General features: G+C 32.5%; 1 protein-coding gene across 1 annotated transcript in view; it reads left to right on the top strand.

Annotated features, from left to right (window-relative positions):
- Positions 1 to 20,574, top strand: part of LOC139858056 (7-deoxyloganetin glucosyltransferase-like) — a 31,117-nt gene extending 10,543 nt beyond the window's left edge. The window contains exon 2 of the mRNA XM_071846907.1: positions 19,534 to 20,574. Within this exon, the coding sequence (XP_071703008.1) occupies positions 19,534 to 20,459 (926 nt within the window). The 3' untranslated portion in view covers positions 20,460 to 20,574. The remainder of the gene's footprint in view (positions 1 to 19,533) is intronic.
- The last annotated feature ends 216 nt before the right edge of the window (positions 20,575 to 20,790 follow it).

The following is a 20,790-nucleotide window of genomic DNA, read 5'->3' as shown; positions in this document are numbered from 1 at the left end:
TGAAAGAGTTATGTAACATGGCACATGATGACGTTATGATCTGTGAATCATCACGTTTCATTTAGAAACTCAGCATGACTTACTGTAATATAATCACGTTGATCAAGTGTCATTATATTATACTAACTCATGCATCAGTTCCCATCATTACTACAATAACATTCATATTTTAAGCTTGAAAATTTACAGAATATAGAAACTAACAGTTTCTATATGATGTAATACTGATAGCACGAAAAGATTAATGATTTCAGATAAGAATAGTTATAAAAATATCTCCAGAAATATGGAGGATATTTATAATGAAAGGTACGATAATATCTCAGAATATCTAAGATCAGAGGATGATAGAAACTATTGTCTGCAAGGGTTTAGAGTAAGGAGCAAGTTATTCACTATAGACTTTAGCAGACATTGAATTATTTGGATTCTTTGAAGTCAAACTTATTCTTTGTGATTTATCCACGGCTTTCTTCATAGTTTCGCATAATCTGCTTTTCGGTACTATATTTTCTATTGAATGTTTCCAATATATTGATACACAGGAAGTACGAAGAGGTATATAATTTCGGACGAGAATATTTATGAAAATATCCTCAGAAATATCAAAGATATTGATGATGATATTTTGGAATTTCTAAGTTCGACGGTTGATGGAGAAAGATTTTCCGCAAGATTTTAACATGACTTCGGAGCAAGATATTCTCTAAAGATTTCAACGGATCCAGAATTACCTGAATCCTTTGAATATAGGATTTGGTCCTTGTATTTGTCCTTGGTCTCCTTCATGGGTAACTCAATCTGTTTTTCAATACCCAATTTTCTATCGAGCATTCCTAACACTCCTTTCTTTATCATCAAACTTTTGTCCGTTTAGACCATCTACCATTTTTCTGTTTCCTCTGCATTTAATGCTATGATATCTGAATCATCGGTTATTAATCCGAGGTGGTTTCAGGAGAATTGTGTTTTTAGATGATTAAACGCTGATGGTAATATGATGGAATATGAAAGGTTACCTGGTAACAATAAAAGAGCACGCGTATATATAAACGTTATAATAAGGTTGTTTCGTACGAAAAGTCGAAGTTGACTTGTTGGAGTTGTGACAAAATTGGCTAATTTTGAAAAGGGATCGCAAAGTTGTTTTTGTTAATAAATGCCAAAGGATCTGACGCGGCTACGTGTTGAACTTTTACTCAATTGCCGAGAGTTTCTCAGGTGCATAACTATATGCATAAATCTTTCCTTCCGTAGATGAAGTGCGGTTGATTCATCCTATCGATTGAGGTGTTTTCAAGAATCATGAAAGGTTTGAACGCAGAATGTAATCGTGAAGATACAAATGAGGTTTAAGACGAAATCAAGTGGCAAACTTGAAGAATTGTTTAGTTTCATATGTTATATTCAATATTTTAATTCATTTTAATTGTCCAATGTTATTAGTCCACAGTCGATAGTCCACAGTTGACAGTGCAATCATTCATATATAGTTTAATATATAATATTTGAATTAATTAATACGTATCGTGACCCGTGTACATGTCTCAGACTCGATCACAACTCAAAGTATATATATTATTATAGAATCAACCTCAACCCTGTATAGAGAACTCGATCATTACTGCATATAGAGTGTCTATGGTGATTCCAAATAATATATATAGATGTGTCGATATGATATGTCAAAACCTTGTATACGTGTCCCGATATTTAAAGTGCGTAAAATAAATAACAGAAATTAAATGACGATAAATAAAGTGCGTAAAGTAAATAACAGAAATTAAATGACAATAAATAAAATTGCGAGAATATAAATTGCGATAAAATAAATTGCGATAAATAAATTGCGATAAATAAAATGTAATACGGAATTAACAGTTAGCTAGGATTTTGTTAGCGTGGTTTCTTAATAAAATTTAATATTGTTAATTAGTCTGTTTCTAATCAATTTTTATTGTGTCCATTATTTCTTCATTATGCCACTTGTTGGATTCTGATAGGTCAAAATTCAAATATGAAATTGAATTTGAATGAAAATAGTTATTCTTTGGTGAACGGATAAGTATCCCGGTGGTTGTAAATAGGATAGTGAATAACTGTTGAATCAGATTCGAAGAATATACAGTGTAACTTATTAATGTGAAATTTAAATATTCCTCGGGTATTACCTACCCGTTAAAATATTTTTATTATTAACAGTTTGTACAAAAGAATTTTTAATTACAATCTTTATGAAAACATATATACATATATATTTTCTTCAGATGTAATCATGAATTTAATGAGTTAACATGATATTAAACTCATTTAGTTTTCAGTTGGAACTAGAATAAATAATCTCTAAAACATTAGAGATTACATAATCACCATGTCGAACGAAGATAACTGATGTAGAATGTCATGTAGAATGATGATTATACTCGAGGTATAGATTGAGATGTTGAGGCATGTGATATTGAAATTTAGGTTGTTGGTGGTACCGTTGGTGCCGGTGATTTGGATGAAGCTGGTACGTTTTGCACCATATTTTCCAAGACTACAACTTATGCGCGAAGTTCGTTAACTTCTTCTATTACACCGGGATGATTGTCGGTTCGGACCAGCGGATGAATGAGGTTTAGAATCTGAGATAGTATATGATCGTGATGAGATACTTTGGAAATGAGAGAGAAAATAGTGTCTCGAACAGGTTCGCCGGTAAACGTTTTAGGTCCATTGTCAAGAGGTGAATTTGGTTAGTGGAAATGATCGCCTTCTTCGCGTTTCCATTGATTAAGTCGACTACGAACCCATCTCCAATTCATTCAGAATAGATGATGGCTAATTGATCGATTCATTCCGGTTACTCTGCTTTCGGAGCTCGAGTGGAAATCCATATCGAAATAGCTGTCGGAATAACTATCGAAATAGCTATCGAAATCAGATGGACTCGAACTGGTTGAGGGATTCATCTCGTACGATCAGATGAAGGATTTTCGATAAGAAATAGATTATAGGATGTAGATTAGTACCCTGCAATACATAATTTACATATGCATATATAATACTAAAATCCCATAAGCTACGGAGGAATCTACGGAAGCTGTCAGGCAAAGGTAACAATAACAGATACGCTAAGATATGAATTTAACTATACACTGTCTATGCAATAAAGGCAGTAAGACGTGTCTTAGACTTTAAGGATGATAAGTAAATAATTTTTCGACACTAAATGATAAGCAAAACTTTTGACATGCAAACACGGTCGAAGTCCAGACTCATTAATGCATTCTAACGACTATCAGTTAGACTCACTAATGCAAGACCTGGTTCGCTAAGACCACCGCTCTGATACCAACTGTGAAGACCCGTCCTAATCTATCCGGACGAAGTCCATATCGATTATAAACGATTCACAACAGTTGATTACATCGCGAGATACTTGACCTCTATATGATACATTTTACAAACATTGCATTCGTTTTTGAAAAGACAAACTTTCATTACATCGAAAGTTGACAGGCATGCATACCATTTCATAATATATCCAACTATAATTGACTTGATAATAATCTTGATGAACTCGACGACTCGAATGCAACGTCTTTTGAAATATGCCATGAATGACTCCAAGTAATATCTATAAAATGAGCAAATACACAGCGGAAGATTTCTTTCGTACCTGAGAATAAACATGCTTTAAAGTGTCAACCAAAAGGTTGGTGAGTTCATTAGTTTAACTTAAACAATCGTTTCCATCATTTTAATAGACCACAAGATTTCAGATTTCCATTTCTCATAAACATACGTCCCATGCATAGAGACAAAAATATCATTCATATGGATTGAACACCTGGTAACCGACATTAACAATATGCATATATAAGAATATCCCCATCATTCCGGGATCCTCCTTCGGACATGATATAAATTTCGAAGTACTAAAACATCCGGTACTTTGGATGGGGCTTGTTGGGCCCGATAGATCTATCTTTAGGATTCGCGTCAATTAGGGTGTCTGTTCCCTAATTTTTAGATTACCAGACTTAATAAAAAGGGGTATATTCGACTTCGATAATCCAACCATAGAATGTAGTTTCACGTACTTGTGTCAATTTCGTAAAACAGTTATAAAAGTTGCGCATGTATTCTCAGCCCAAAAATATAAAGGGTAAAAAGGCAAATGAAACTCACGATACTGTATTTTGTAGTAAAAATACATATGACGTCATTGAACAATGCAGGGTTGGCCTCGGATTCACGAACCTATATCAATTGTGTATATATTAATACGTATAATGTAAGTTACAAAATTTCATTTATTAATATGTATTATTTATATATTATAGTTTTGTAGAATTTATTCTAACCTTTATTTTAAAACGTATACTTATATTATATTTTAAGTTATATTTTATATATATATATATATATATATATATATATATATATATATATATATATATATATATATATATATATATATATATATATATATATATATATATATATATATATATATATATATATATATCGATTTTATGTATATATATCTATAATGATTTACGTTTATATAAATAGTGACATTAATATATTTATATACATATATTTGTGGTTAGTATTGTATTTATGAAATTTTATTAGTTTGTTATGTGAATTATTAATACAATCCTAGTATATACCATAAGTATATATATAGTGTACAAAAGATTTATTTGTTAAAATAATAATTTAGATAATAATGATTTACTAATAATAATAATAATTTTATTAATAATGATAATACTAATAGCAAAAAAAATGAAAATGATAACTGTTAATGATACTAATAATAATAACTCTAAAATAATATTAATACTAATACCATACTTATGTTAATAATAAGGGTTCTAATATTTATAAAATGATAAATGATAATCATAATAATACTAGTAAATATTAATGATGATACTGATAAATATGATATTATTAATTGTAAATGTACTGATGATACTATTATTTATAAACCGGTACAAATTCTAATATTGATGATAATAATATATTTTTATTTCCTTCATAATAATAATAATGATAATCATAATCCTAATGATGATAAAATACTAAAATGATAAGTTTATTACTAATAATAATATTATTAATACCTATCATAATAATAATAGTAATGTCTATAATACTTTCAAATATGATAACAAGTATGATACTAATAATAACAATAACAATAACAATCAAAACAATCACAATAATAATAATAATACTAATAATAATTAATATATAATAACAATAATAAAATTAGAAAAGAAAACTACCTCACATGAAAAGAGTTTCAAAAAAAAAAAAAAAAAACTACCGTCCTCTGGACTCGATCTCGTGACCACATGCTCACACGCAAACACTCTCGACCATCCTACCAATTCTGATTCTCTGTACTAATATCGAATTTAAATTTTATATATAAACTGTTTTTCTTCTATTCCTCTTCTTCTCCACAAGTCTCATGGATTCAACAAAACATCAATAACCAAAAAAAAAAAAAAAAAAAAAATCAGGGTTCCTTTTAAAGCTTCAAAACATTACAGAAAAAAAAATAATTTGGGTTCTAAAATAAAAAAAAAAAACACTAAAGGCCTACTGCAGCGTCGGTTCTTGGAACAAAACAAAAAAAATTGATTTCGTAATAGATAACATTATAGATAATGTTTATAACACGAAATAGTTTTCTAAACATGTATAAAAACTACTGGAATCGTCAATTTGATCAGAAACATATACACGAACGCGAATTTGTCTCAAGAACAATTGTTGACTTTTTTTAAACTAAACTTTGACTTCAAAATTCAAGATCGATATAAAGATTTGAGAGTTGAGATTTTGCAGATAGATTCAAAGAAAGATTTCTAACCTTTCTGCATTTTTAGATTTTGAAACTTTATTCGAAATTGAATTAAGAGAAAAAAAATTGGAGCGTGCAGAGAAGAAGAAAAAAAAAATATCGCTGTGCTCTTTAATCCCATTGGATTTCCTTTTTATTTGATTTGCAATTATACATAATCATTTTGTAATAATAGAGATCGGTTGATAAAAAATGGAGAAAATGTCAACACAGGTTCACGAGTTTGGAGCAGGAAAGAAACAAAAAAAATAATAATAATAGAGATAAAGGATACAGAGGTCAAGCGTATAATATAGATCCCTACTGTTTTTTTTAATTAATAATAATAATATATAATAACAATACTATTAATATCTAATAATATTAATAAAATTAATAATAATGATAAATATAATATTAATGATAATAATAATTGTAAAAATGATAATAATAATAATAATAATAATAATAATAATAATAATAATAATACCATACTAATTATGATAATATTAATATTTTATCGATAATAATAATATTAGTAATAATAATCTAATTTATACATCCAATTTCATCTTTATATGATATAAAGTGATATTATGAATACAAATATTGATATTTGACGATACAAATAACATTACTACAACAACTATATTTGTATTTAAATTTAATTTATTAATATCATCTATTATTATGTAATATTTAATAATTATGTAATATGTATTGTAACATATACTGAATATTATATATTTATGCATTTTAATATAAATATATTATAATATTTATTTACATACTAATTATATTATACTTATGTATGTAATTATGAAAAATATAAATGTTTTATATATGTAAGTATTATATATATTTATTAAAATAGTACATTATTTCATCATAGATATATTATAAATTTCTACATATACATAATATAATAATTATGTATAAAATCATATATATATAGTTATATTTATGTATATATGTATACTACCATATATATAAAATCATGTTTTAAATGTTGAGTAGATGATTAATTATGTATATTAAACAATTAACTACAAAGTATAACATTGTACATTTAATATTTTGATAACGTTGGTAAAATATGTTTGAATCATTTATATACAATATACTATATATATTCAAAATGAAAATCTTTAGTTATTAAATGTTATCTTTTATAATAACAAAATTACTTAATAGTTCATTAATACTAATATAATTAGTTTTATATATAATTATTTATATTTACATTCTTAGTTACAATTAAAGGTTCGTGAATCGTCGGAAATAGTTAAAGGTCAAATGTTATCATGAAATAGTTCAAACATAATGAGACTCGGTTTAATAGACTTTGCTTATCGAGTCGAATCATATAAGATTATGTTTAAATTTGGTCGGAAATTCCCGGGTCATCACATTTTGGCCTTAAAATCATTGATATCCTATGTACAATTAGGCCCCTCGAGTTATAAAAGTTGAACAAAATTGCTCGGATTTCCAGCTATGTTGTGCGCGCAACATTACTGTGCGGCGCGCAGTAACACTGGTTGGCATACCAGTGGACGTTAGATGACACTATTTAGTATTCGTACTAGTAACAAATCTCCATATCAATTTAAATAACAATGCATAATTAATAGCCCTTAGACTACCAATGTTTAGTCCGTCGTGACCAAATGATGACAAAACTTGTTCCCATCAGATCAAAAGCATTTATTTAGAATCGGAAGTAGAACCCAAAAATAAACATGACCGTAAGGCTTCTAACTCATTCAACGTAGTCTCCGTACATTTAAATATTGATAAATAATAAGTCCCAGGGGATCCCCAAACTGTTGAAGGTGTGAAGAATTTGTTCAAAGGAACAAGACGTGACTTGATGAACAAGGCACTTGACTTTGTGAACAAGTTGTAGGGAGCTTAACTTGGTGAACAATTCGTAGAGATTCTGTTGTCTTAATTAAATCTTCTAGTAGGAATGGAGTATGGAGCAAGTAATAGATATTTATGAAATGTCTTTTGCTTGAAGGACAAGTTTAACTTGGTAGACAAGTTTAACTCTTCCTATAAATTGTAACCCCTAGCCTCATTGTAATGTGTGCACAATAATATAAGAAAATCTCTGGTTTGCGCACGTGGAGTAAACCCTTCACCGTGTTTGGAGTTGGGATATAACCACGTTATATCCCGTGTCGTTTTATGCTTTTATTTATCGTTAAACTTTAATTATTCGTTTGCCGTTTGTGGGTTAGTGATTATGATCAATCACTTGTCTTGTTGGGGCCTACCGAATTCCTAACATGTGGTATCAGAGCTCAAGATTCGAGTATGGGCACGATGGTGAATTGAAAGTATGGTGAACGAACGACGGGTATATGATGTGATGCAACATGTATCATGATCATGGGATCAGTCAACGGGGTCGATGATCGGATCGATGGGTTTTGTTGCACAGAGATTTTCTAGAGATCCGGGTATCGGATCTAAGTTATCATTCCTTGCGGTCCCGTTCGAGGGAATGATGAACTTTCAAAATTCGGATTCTACTGCGCAGCTGTAGGAGAAAAATCGTAACACGTTCGTTAACCATTCGATCAGTTTGAAATCTTTATCGAAGGTGCTAGATACATATTTCTAGAGACCGTAAAAATTTGAGGATGATCGGCCTGTTAGATTTCAAGATATGATTTTTCGAATGCTTCTGTTCAAAGTTTTGTTACGGAGCTATTAGAGAAGAAAAATTACTACAGGTTCGTTAACCGTCGGATCGCCTTGAAAATTTTACTGTAAGTAAAAGATGTATAGATCTAGTCGTGATCAAAATTTGACAGTGATCAGACCGTTAGATCTGGAATTATGTTATTTCGAAATTGTAGTCGTTCGGGTTTGGAGCTGCAGTGAGAGAAAATTCATAGAGGGTTCGTCTATCGTTGGATCGACGTGAACCTTGGACTGTATGTTCCAGAAGTATGGCTCTAAGAGTGGTAAAATTTTAGTGATGATCAGACCGTTGGATCTTGAGATACTATTTTTTAAGTTGCGGCAGTTTTATGAGAGAGTTCTGGTTTTGATGTTGCGAATGGCGAGACGATTTGTTTTGCGAATCTTCGGGCGATAAAGGATGTGATTTTTTTCAAAGATGTAGCTTTGTTACGGGAGCCAAAATATATTCCGGATGTGATGGACGGCATTGTGGGCGCACCTCTCAGCGTGCGTGCGTTCCCTTAGTAACGTTGAGTTGATCCTGGAGCCTTGTATCGAAATCTCATTGGTCTGCACACATAGAGCATGAAGTTTCGTTTGGCAACGGTAAAGGTTGGGTCCGAACTATCGTTGGAAGGGAAGTCCATATGGATTTGGGTTTAAGGGGAGGTTTGTTATAGTGCAAACAATAGTCATACATCGAATATGGGGTAGAAACAAATGTGTGCCTAAAAGGTGGTTTCTCTCTAGTTTTGGCGGTAAGGTAGCAAACAGTGGGACAAATCCAGAGCAGGAGTTATCGAGAAGGTTGGATACTTGCAGGTTGTAGTCTGGATGTACGGATAGCGCAATGTGACATTTGCAACATGTCGACGGTTGGCGTAACCCTTATGTTGGCGCATGCGGTTGCGCGCCGTCAGTTGATGAGTCGATCTTGGAGCCTTGTACCGTAAATCAACTTGATGTGGTCCCATTCAAGTTGTGTTTCGAGGTTGCGGCAGGTATGAAGGAAGGTTGGATATTGACTATCATTGGAGGGAAGGCCTAGTTGAAGTTAGGTTTGAGGGGAGGTTTGATTGATTGCAAACCAAAGTCCAACATCGGATTATTGAACGGGTCAACCAATGTATTGGTCGAATATTCCAGGGTATTTGGAATATGTGGGCAGGGTTAGAGCTTCTCTCACTAAAGAAATTAGTTTGAAGTTGTCAGAAAGGACGCGTTCGACTGTGGCTCGTGTTTGGTTGATGGTTTGCTCAACAAAGCGAGCGGTTTTCTTCGGGGTGACCAATTAGGAATCTTTAGGTGATGGTAGAAGTGGATAATCTTGTAAGTCCTGGAACTTGAGCTTTCTAGAGGGAGTCAGGAACTCGGTGAGAGTTTGGTAATCGACGAAAGTATTGAGCTAGTGGGAGTTTGACGACTAATGGGAGTTATAGAGACGTTTATGCGATGTGGATCTCCAGTCCTCACAAGATTAGTGCTTATAACACTAGGGTACTTGGATGCTGCAAGTATACCCTCGAATGGCAAAGAGATTTGCAACTGACCGATGAAACGAACCAGATTATTCTGGGATAGCCGCGGTTTTATTTCTTACTCGTACAGTGGGAGCGTGCTTGGGATGAGAACATAGGGTTTGTGAAATTCATAGCTATATTTGAAGTTTCGCATACTTCAATTGATCTTCTTGTGTAAGAAGATGGTGGTGCAAGAAACCGAGAGTACCCTTGTTAGTAACTGGAGATCGGGTTGAAGCTTAGCGGTTTTGGTGTCAAAAGACTTCCTTCCCTCTAGTGTGGAAGAGCGGCGTGACCCGGATGTTTGATTCCAGCGGTATCAAAAGTCGTAGCTGAGAGGAGATCGGGAGTTGCTATGGGTGTTTGAACAACATTGACAGTTGAGGCGCTTATTTGTTTCTAATTCCGAAAAGTAATGTTGAAGACCTTGTATCGAAAGTCTGCTTATTCGAAGAATGTGATAGGAGTGTGCGTGTCCCAATTGGAGTTTGGCGGTTTAATGGTGATTTGATTTTCTTGGATGAAATGGAGATTGATGTTCGGGTTTGTTCAAAATCTTCAAGTGGGAGATTGTTGAGTAGTGAAGAGTTTGCTCAAAGTCTTCAAGTGGGAGATTGTTAAAGGTGTGAAGAATTTGATCAAAGGAACAAGACGTGACTTGATGAACAAGGCGCTTGACTTGGTGAACAAGTTGTAGGGAGCTTAACTTGGTGAACAAGTCGTAGAGATTCTGTTGCCTTAATTAAATCTTCTAGTAGGAATGGAGTATGGAGCAAGTAATATATTTATGGAATGTCTTTTGCTTGAAGGACAAGTTTAACTTGGTGGACAAGTTTAACTCTTCTTATAAATTGTAACCCCTAGCCTCATTGTAATGTGTGCACAATAATATAAGAAAATCTCTGGTTTGCGCCCGTGGAGTAAACCCTTCTCCGTGTTTGGAGTTAGGATATAACCGCGTTATATCCCGTGTCGTTTTATGTTTTAACTATCGTTATGCTTTAATTATTCGTTTGTCGTTTGTGGGTTAGTGATTATGATCAATCACTTGTGTTGTTGGGACCTATCGAATTCCTAACACAAACTAAGCGTATCAACATAAGTCGACCACCTATCGATAATTAAATTAGCCTTCCACCCTGGTAATTTCTTTTTAAATCACTCTAATAATTCCTTCCAAAAAGCTTTACAATGTATAGATACGCTTATAAGCAATCTTAAATAAGTAAAAGGAAAAATACCTTTAAAGCAATTTGCGATCGACACAAATTAGTCTAACTCCACGCTTGAAACACTAATGCCAAAAAATGAAGAATTTGCAACATTAATGTTCAGTCTGGAACTTGCTTTGAATGCATCGAGTACTTCCAGCATGTGTAACAGATTAATACTACTCCATTTCGACACTTAGATAGCGTCATCGACATATAAAAGGTGTGAAATATTTAAAGAAAATGATCCCACTGTAGCACCATGAATTCGGCCCAAAATAATTTCCCGTTGAATAAATAAACAAAGGACCTCCATAACGACGAAAAAAAGAAATGGGCTCAAAGGATAGCCTTGTCTCATTCCTCTTTTAACTGTAAACTTCCTAGTAGGACTACCATTAATGCAAATTGATGTTCTTACTGATGTGAGAGACATCTGAAACCATGACCTCCACACTGAACCAAAACCCATTAATTCCAACATATAATCAAGGAAGTCTCAACGTACCATATCGTATGCCTTCTCAAAATTAATTTTGAAGATAAGGAGCTTTTCTTTAACATGCTTATACCACCTGGTAGTCTCGGTTAGGATAAGAGGACCATCAAATATTTTGACGACCGGAAATAAACGACGATTGTTCACCACATATAATTTTATCCATAACCTTTACCATTTTCGAAGCAAGAATCTTGGTAATCAATTTGTAAGTAACATCATTGAGTGATATGGGCTGAAACTCTTTAATGAACGTAGGTTTAGAAACCTTCTGGATCAAGGTTATAAATGCCAAGGCCACACCTTTAGGCATCGATTTATTGAGCTATTGAAATTGTGGACACCAATTCGTGTTTAAGAATATCCCAAAATTTCTTAAAAAATGCAAACAAGAAACCATCAGGGCCGGTAGTTTTGTTACTTCCGCAACTCTTAATCGCATCACGAATTTCATCTTCCGTAGCGTTCGCCTCCAATAAATTACGCTCATGCGAAGATAACACAACCTCCGGTACCATACTAGGGTTCACGAATGATGTGCCAGGATCCACGAATTTATTATGGTAGAATTACGTTTGTGTTTGATAAGGTTGTGGAAGAACATTGGGTTCTCGTCACGCTCCACATCCCACTACACTCACAATTTTCGTAATATATCCTCTTCTTATATACTTAAAATTTTATCCAAATCATGAATCAAGTTAGAGACTTCAACCATATCTTCTGTAACTGGGCTATTAGACTCAACCTTAGCTTCTATTTCTTTAATATAATTAAACTGCAATATCACAACCTTCCTGTTCGAATCGCTAGCAGGCTTATTCTTGGCCCATATCTTTATCTTGCCTTTAATATATTTCATTTTGTCATGTAATGTGAGACTACCATCACTCAATATTTCACCCGCAACATTAGAAAAGATATCATGAAATTCTTCATAAGAGTTCCAAGAATTAAGCATTGAAACGCAATGGGCCCGAAATCCATTTTAGCGCAATGAAAAAGTAACGGGAGGTGGTGGGACCAACCTATAACTAAGGTGACAAGTTTCAAATCTGCAAAACAATTAAAAACGTTAGGTGTAATCAAAACTCTATTGATTCGGCTCTGTTTTCAATTGAATATAAGAGTTGAATAATGTTTATTGATAATGTTTCAGTTATTTCAAACTGAATTGTGTGTTCTACAAATACATATGAACATGATTATATACAAACAATGGCCTAACAGCTATTTCCTAGTTGAGATATGGTTCCAAACACATTTTGGAACCACTTTGGCATAAATGGAAAAAGGCTAGTTATAGAGCCGTCTGTTGACTGCTGTCTTTGCCGCTATTGATTTCTGCTGCTGCTTATTGTTCCTTGTGACCCTCTATATTTGGACATGATAAGAGTAAATTTCTCTGATCCAATAGTCAAATTACCTTGAATGGAAACTACAAACTTGCAGGCAGTAGCGGAACTACGATTTTTTCACCGGGGGCAAAAAATAAATTAAAATCGTAGCAATTTGTTTGGACAAAATATGGAGGTTTTGAGACAAAATATTGAGGTTTTTAGGCAAATTATGGAGGTTTTTTTGGCAAAAGTTGAAGGTTTTTGGGCAAAAGTTGAAGGTTTTTGAACAAAAGTTGAAGAATTTTGGCAAAATTTAAAGGTTTTTGGACAAAAGTTAGAGAATTTTGAGCTTAATTTGAAGGTTTTTGGGCAGAAAAAATAGCTTTTGGGGCAAAACAAAATCCATTGGGGGTAAAGTCGAAAAATCAAAATTTTTTACACTGAAAAAAAAATCTACTGGGGCGGGCGCCCCCTGCCCCAAGTAGTTTTGCCAAAGCTTGCAGGTATTTTACTTTATTCTTTAATAGGCTCATCTTTGTAGTAGTTTTATTCACCAAGTATATCTTCTACCACCAAGAGGTACATCCACCAACCCATTATTACCGATAAATGATCTGAACACATTAGCCTCGTCTCTATTAAACAATGAACCCAATCTTTCCGATTCATCCACCACTTCGCTCATGTCACCGAAGAAAACATAATCTCGTTCATGTTCCCTCATAAAAGTATTCAACCCATCTCATAATTGCCTCTTAAGATTATAATTAGAAACATTCAGACCATATACTTTAACCATGAAAAAGGTCGATTGTATACCAATCCGCTTCCCTTTTACTATCAAATAATTATCATTATTCCAAATGCATTCTTTATCGAAAAATTGGGATCCCAAATCGAAATAACAAAGCCTCTAAAAAAACTGCAAGCGTAGTCGAATGCAAATTTACACCACATTGATTTAATTCGAAACAACTCTAAACTTTTCGTTTTCGATTCTGAATCCCAAGTAACTAAGTGTTATTCGCATAACACATCTCCTTCACCCATACCCTTTTCCTCCTTTTCCAACTCCCCCTTGTATTCAAAGAAAGCAACTTCATGGGTGATTAGTAAATACACCAATATGATCAACAAATTCTTTGAATAATTGGTTGATCTTTGCTACATCTAAGCCAGATTTAACCCCTGCAGTAGCAAATTATTAATCTCATTAAAGAACACACTAGAAAATCCAGTACCTTTTGACTCCACTTGTTGAACCGTTTCTTTCTCCCCTTCTGTACCATTTAAATCATTTACTTGATCTTTCAAATTAACTTGTTCTTCATGTACAAAAAATACCTCATCCTCATTGTCTTTATTTTCTTGAGCAAAACATGAGGGAGTGGATTCGTCATCAGAATCACTCAAGTCGATCAAAGAAGGGTTCCACGTTCCAACCTCCCTCACATGTACCTCATACCCAACCCCATTAATGTTAACCAACACCATTAATGTTAACCCCATTAATGTTCTCCGACACCAACTCATTACTCCTTGCCGCAATACAAGCCCGACTCAAGCTTGCTGCATCACCATTGTCGACATCGAAGAACATAAAACGTCCAACCATGGTGACCAATATTCTGAAAGCGGACGCCTTCTACACACACAGAGTCATACCCGAAACTTCCACTCACATCATCCTCTCATCGACTACGAATTTTTTTGCTATAGGTCTAATTAACGAGCACAACGATATCATCATTGTATTGATCTTGAAATACGAGCATGCATCCACCAATGAAAAAGTCACCCATAACCACAAACCACCTATACGTTTTATGTCTTTTATCACAACATTCTCAAAACCCTCTTCTCTAATAACCGTATGGATATACCACATTGAAGACACGTCTTTAAGCTTAATCAATAATGACTCCACCGGATTTGAAATCTGAACAAGGTCATGTTCCATTAACGTAACATTCTTGAAATTTTCATCGTTTGTTTAGACATTTTTCTATTCTCTCCTTTAACAGTTTCTGCATAAGAACCCGAATTTTATCAGAACAAACAGGAGTAACCTTTATTATGATTCTGTACATGAGCGACCATTGTTGGTACTTTGTGAACATGACTAACATTGGCCTTTAGATCCCTGTTAAACCTCGCCACACATGCGTATAACCGTACTTTGTCGACCCCAATTAGATGATAAAACCCTAGCAAATTTTTCATCATCTTTATCTTCCGAAAACCTAACAAGTCTGAACTGTTTATCGTGCTTTGTACGTTTAAATGCACATATGAATCAACAATATTTCTGTAGGATTCGCAAAGCAACCAGAGAGCTTTACGATCCACCCTATCTATTAGATTTGTCACAAAACAATGATGCATACAGAACCCTAGATTTCAATTTCACGTAAGGATTTGGAATAGGTTTAACGTTGTTACTAGAATTCCTTACCTTTAAGAACCATCCGTCTTCACTTTTTTGGTAATGCGATCTTCCCATGCTGATTCCGGCATCGTGATCTGAGATATGAATTTTTATGACCGCCCCTTAATACCCGGAGAAAACGTTTTTATTATGTCAATACCCCTTACTCTTTACTTATATCTTTATCTTTTATATATGAACAAAACAAGAATATAAAAGAACTTTACCTAACCACTTGATAGCTCAGTGGCCACCGAGTTCCCTATGAAGAAGGAGACCCATGTTCGAATCTTTGTAACGCCCAAGATCGAATTAAAATGGGCTTTTGACCGGAGCGAGCGCCAATGTGCGCAATTCACCCGGTTACAGATCTCGTCGCTCGGGGGACTCGTCACCTAGGGGTATACTCGCTAGTAGGGACCCAATGTAGTTGTCGATATGGAGGTTTCCTCGAACCCAAAAACGAATTTTACCTTATTATTCTTAGCTATTTACGTAATGTTACACCCAATGTAGTTGTCGATATGGAGGTTTCCTCGGCGAACCCAAAAACGAATTTTACCTTATTATTCTTAGCTATTTATGTAAGTACACTATTAATTTAAGACAACTAAAAAGGAAAACATTATTACTACCTACGTTCCACCAGAAGTGTCCACATTTCTATTTTGGGATGTCCCATTTCAAGTGTCCACTTTGTGTTTCAACCAATGAGAAGAGATTATTCTGGAGAGAGAAGATTTCTGATTGCTGGAAAATGAAGTTAGTGGGATTTCCTAAAACTGTGTGCAAAAAGTAAGTGGACACTTGTAATGGGACGGAGGGAGTATTAATTTGGGAAGAAGAGACTATTTATTTTAGAAAAAAAAAATTGAATATAAGCATTATTTAAAAAAAAAAACGAAGACCGGTGTTGATAAATCCAACACTATAATTGATAGATCCACTATTTTCATGCATTGATGAGTTATACCATACAACTCATCAATTCATAAAAATAGTGGATCTATGTGTTATATAGTATTCCACATATATATAACAACAAAGGGTATGGAATGTAGTTTTCCGTTTTACATCAACTGTCGTTTAAACAACTCTTTTCCATGGTAAAGGTGATATAATCCAAAGTCATTTCTATTTTGACCCACCTATATATATATATTTTTTCTTTTTTACTGATACATTTTGTTTTTCTGTTTGAAAACAAGCATCATGGGACACCCCTTACAACATCAATCAATCACATTACACCTTCCTAATCCATGAGCCATCCACAATTGAGCATCATGATCCCATGTTCATCATACTTCGATTTTCAGATTCAAAAGCCTAAAATCAAAGAGCTAAATATTTCATTATTTATCTATACCTATATTTTAGAAGAAATGAGAGCCTCTCCTTTGCCTAAATAAAGCTTCACCCAAAAAATAATTAACAGGTTTTATTGTTGTAAATACATACGCTACCCAAATAAAGCTCCACCTGTACATATAAATATATAATTAACTTGTTTTACTGTTGTAAAAAAATAAGGAATAGCGGTATGAGAGGAACCCTTCAATATAATTTTTTAATAACACTAACAAGCATGTACATTATTCAATATAATTTGTACATTCTTTGATGAAACATAGAATTGCACGAATACTGGATAAGTAGTTCAAATATTTTAATTAATTCTTTAGTTTTTAAGTGATGCGAATGTATACAGTATCGTAATATTTGCATATCAAACATAATGCTGTAAAAAATTGCAGAGCACAGCGAAGCGCGCACCTCCTATTTCTAGTTGAATTTATCACTAAACTTAAAATAATCATGAGAATCTTTCATCATAAAAGAAATCATAAAAGTATTAGTGAAATATAAAGATTATCTTACTATATTGAAATTGATTGATACTTATATCTAATACTATCATGTTTTATTATAGATTTACCTTTTTATTTTGAGAGTTTTTTATTTGTAGTTCTAAGGGTTATCTTTAAACCATCGAACTATTAGTATTGATTGATACTTACTATATTGATACTTACTATTAGTATTGATGGCACGACCGTGGAGGTGGAGTAGTTACATAGGTTATATATATATATATATATATATATATATATATATATATATATATATAAATATAATACCTTTTAGCAATTAAATCATGGAGTGAGTAGTAAATTTATATTCTATATTGATATATATATATATATATATATATATATATATATATATATATATATATATATATATATATATATATATATATATAATTGATACTTATGTTTAATACTATCATGTTTTATTATACATTTACCTTTTTATTTTAGGAGTTTTCTATTTGTAGCTCTAAGGGCTATCTTTAAACCATCACACTATTAGTTGAGTGTTAAATGAAAGGATTCGATGTAAATATTGTCGTTCTAAAACAAGGCTATCTTTAAAAATTAACTTAGGCAAAATATAGTGGTACATTGGAGAAGTTATTAACACATGTGGATGGCTACCATGAAGGTAGAATCATTGAATTCATGTCTAAATTTGTTTAATGATAGCTTTAAGGGTTGTCTTTAGATTTTTCCTTTATTTTATTAAGAAATCATATAAATAAATGTCATGAAATGAAAAGACCAAAATATCCTTGAGTGTTGATGTAAAATGACAAATGTAACCCCAATGTTGAGTGCTAAAAGATGAAATTACCCTTTAACCAATATAATAATGGTGTGAACAGTAATCAAATGAGTTGTAAGTTAAAAGACAAAAATACCCTTTAATCAATATAATAATTGTGTGAACAGTAATCCAATGGGAGGTGATTCTCATACATCACTTTTTGATTAATGTACACTTTTGTCTCATAAATTCACAGTTTTGCCCCTAATGAGTTGAACTTATATTATTATTATAAGTATAATTAAGGGTATAATAGGTAATTAGTTGTATATGGATCAAAAAGTGTTGTGTGAGGATCACCTTCCTAATCCAATGGGCTGTAATGATATATTTATAATATACTAATTTATGCATACAAAAGACGAAAATATTTGAGAACGTATGTATACTTTTTTTCTAATTAATGTTTGAATTTCTATTGTATACAAATACACAATATATGATATAGGAAAATATGTGTCTCAAAAATGTCTACTACTCTGGAAGTTTACATTTCTAATTTCTAAATATCTCGGGAAGTCGGAAGTAACATTTTTAATCCTGAAAGCTAATGTCATCATTTGTTTTTTCATTTGAATTCTCTTGGTTACATTTTTTAACATTATGTGTCATGTTATAAGGTTTTGTGACGAAGAAATATATGAAGCCAATTCTTATTCTTATCCGGAGTATTACATTATATATTTATACTAGTGATATAACCCGTGAAACTACGAGTTTGTTTAAATAAAACAGTTTAATGATATGTTTTAGGTATTAAGTGAATGTAAATGCAAAAGTCATTTAGTTTAATGACCCGTGGAACCACAGAGTCTGACTAAGAAACTCGCCAGCTAGACATTTCATCAAACACCTAAAATGCATATTAAACAATCCACATCCAATCATAAGAGATAATATTGGTTGTCATTTTATTTTAAAAGTGTAAATTAATATATAAATTTAAAATTAGTTTCCTTCTGCCTAGCTTTTATACCTTCTCGTACTCAATTCAAAATAATTAATTAAAATAATTCAAAATTATTTAATTTTAATAATTAAAATAATTATTAACAAGATTTAATAATAATAATAATTAATCAATAAGATTTAATTTTAATTCAAAATTATTTAGATTAATGACATCACCCACCATTCTTAGATTTTTTTGTTTTGTTTTTTTTTATTTTTTCTTTAACAAAAGAATTAGCCTAATAATGACATCATGATTATGGAATTTTAATAGAAACTATAGGTAGATTATTTTATTTATTTATTTTATAATGATATGCATTTTCTTATAAGTATTAACTTTTAATCTTGTTTTTTTATATGCAGATTCAAGTTTTCAAGTAAATGGTTATTTGGATACAACTCTAGATTCTATACCTAGCATTAAACATATTCCAGCTTGGATTAGATACATCCATCCAGATGACGAAATAATGTTTGAGTATATTTGTTTGCAATTAGAAAGAGCGAAAAGAGCTTCTGCCATCTTTTTCAACACGTTTTATGAGTTAGAGAACGAAATTTTAGACGAATTATCTTCAAAATTTCCTCCATGTTATGGAATTGGTCCTTTGCATTTACTCGAGAACAAAACAGTAGACAAAACGGTAGCATCATCTATTAAATCAAATCTTTGGAAAGAAGAATCCGAATGTTTAAGTTGGCTAGACTCTAAAGCGCCACGGTCAGTTATTTATGTAAATTTTGGTAGCATCACTATAATGACACCTCAACAGTTAGTTGAGTTTGGTTGGGGACTTGCAAAAAGTAACTATTCATTTTTGTGGATTATACGTCCTGATCTTGTGATTGGTGAGTCTGTCGTCCTTCCAAGTGAATTATTAGAAGAAACGAGAGATAGAAGTTTGTTGGCTAATTGGTGCGCGCAAGAAGAAGTTTTAAATCATCCGTCAATAGGAGGGTTTTTAACACACAGTGGATGGAATTCGACGATTGAAAGCATTACTAGTGGTGTGCCGATGGTTTGTTGGCCTTGGTTTGGAGACCAACCGTTGAATTGTTGGTTAAGTTGTAACAAATGGGGTGTTGCTATGGAGATTGATAATGATGTGAAGAGGGATGATGTTGCAAAACTAGTTATGGACTTGATGAGTGGAGAAAAAGGAATTGAAATGAGGAAAAATGCAATTGTTTTGAAGAATAAGGCTGAGGAGACATGTGTTAGTCCTTCTGGTTCATCCATCACTAATTTGGATAAGCTTATTCACTTGATTCAAACATCTATAATATAAATAAAGTTGTAAGACAGATTTGCACATTAAACAAGTTAGACCCTTGTTGTATCTAACATAGATGTTAATAGCATCTATGTTTTGCCTAATAAAATAACTCATACAAAGTACTCATTTTAGATCCATGTATGTGTGTGGTATTCTATTTCCCTTTCACAATGTATTCTATATTTCATTTGTGTTGGATATGTGATATTTATAAGAATCTACTACATGTCAAAACTTTGTTGTATTAAGTAAATATATGAGTAGAGTTTAGATTGTATTTTTGTACAAGTAAATTAACAAGTTTTGGCTTATTTAAGGTGAACGTCCAAATATGTTGAGCACG

The sequence above is a fragment of the Rutidosis leptorrhynchoides genome, chromosome 7 (assembly GCF_046630445.1).
Source record: "Rutidosis leptorrhynchoides isolate AG116_Rl617_1_P2 chromosome 7, CSIRO_AGI_Rlap_v1, whole genome shotgun sequence".
Lineage (NCBI taxonomy): Eukaryota > Viridiplantae > Streptophyta > Magnoliopsida > Asterales > Asteraceae > Rutidosis > Rutidosis leptorrhynchoides.
This window is presented reverse-complemented; position numbering and strand designations above follow the sequence as displayed.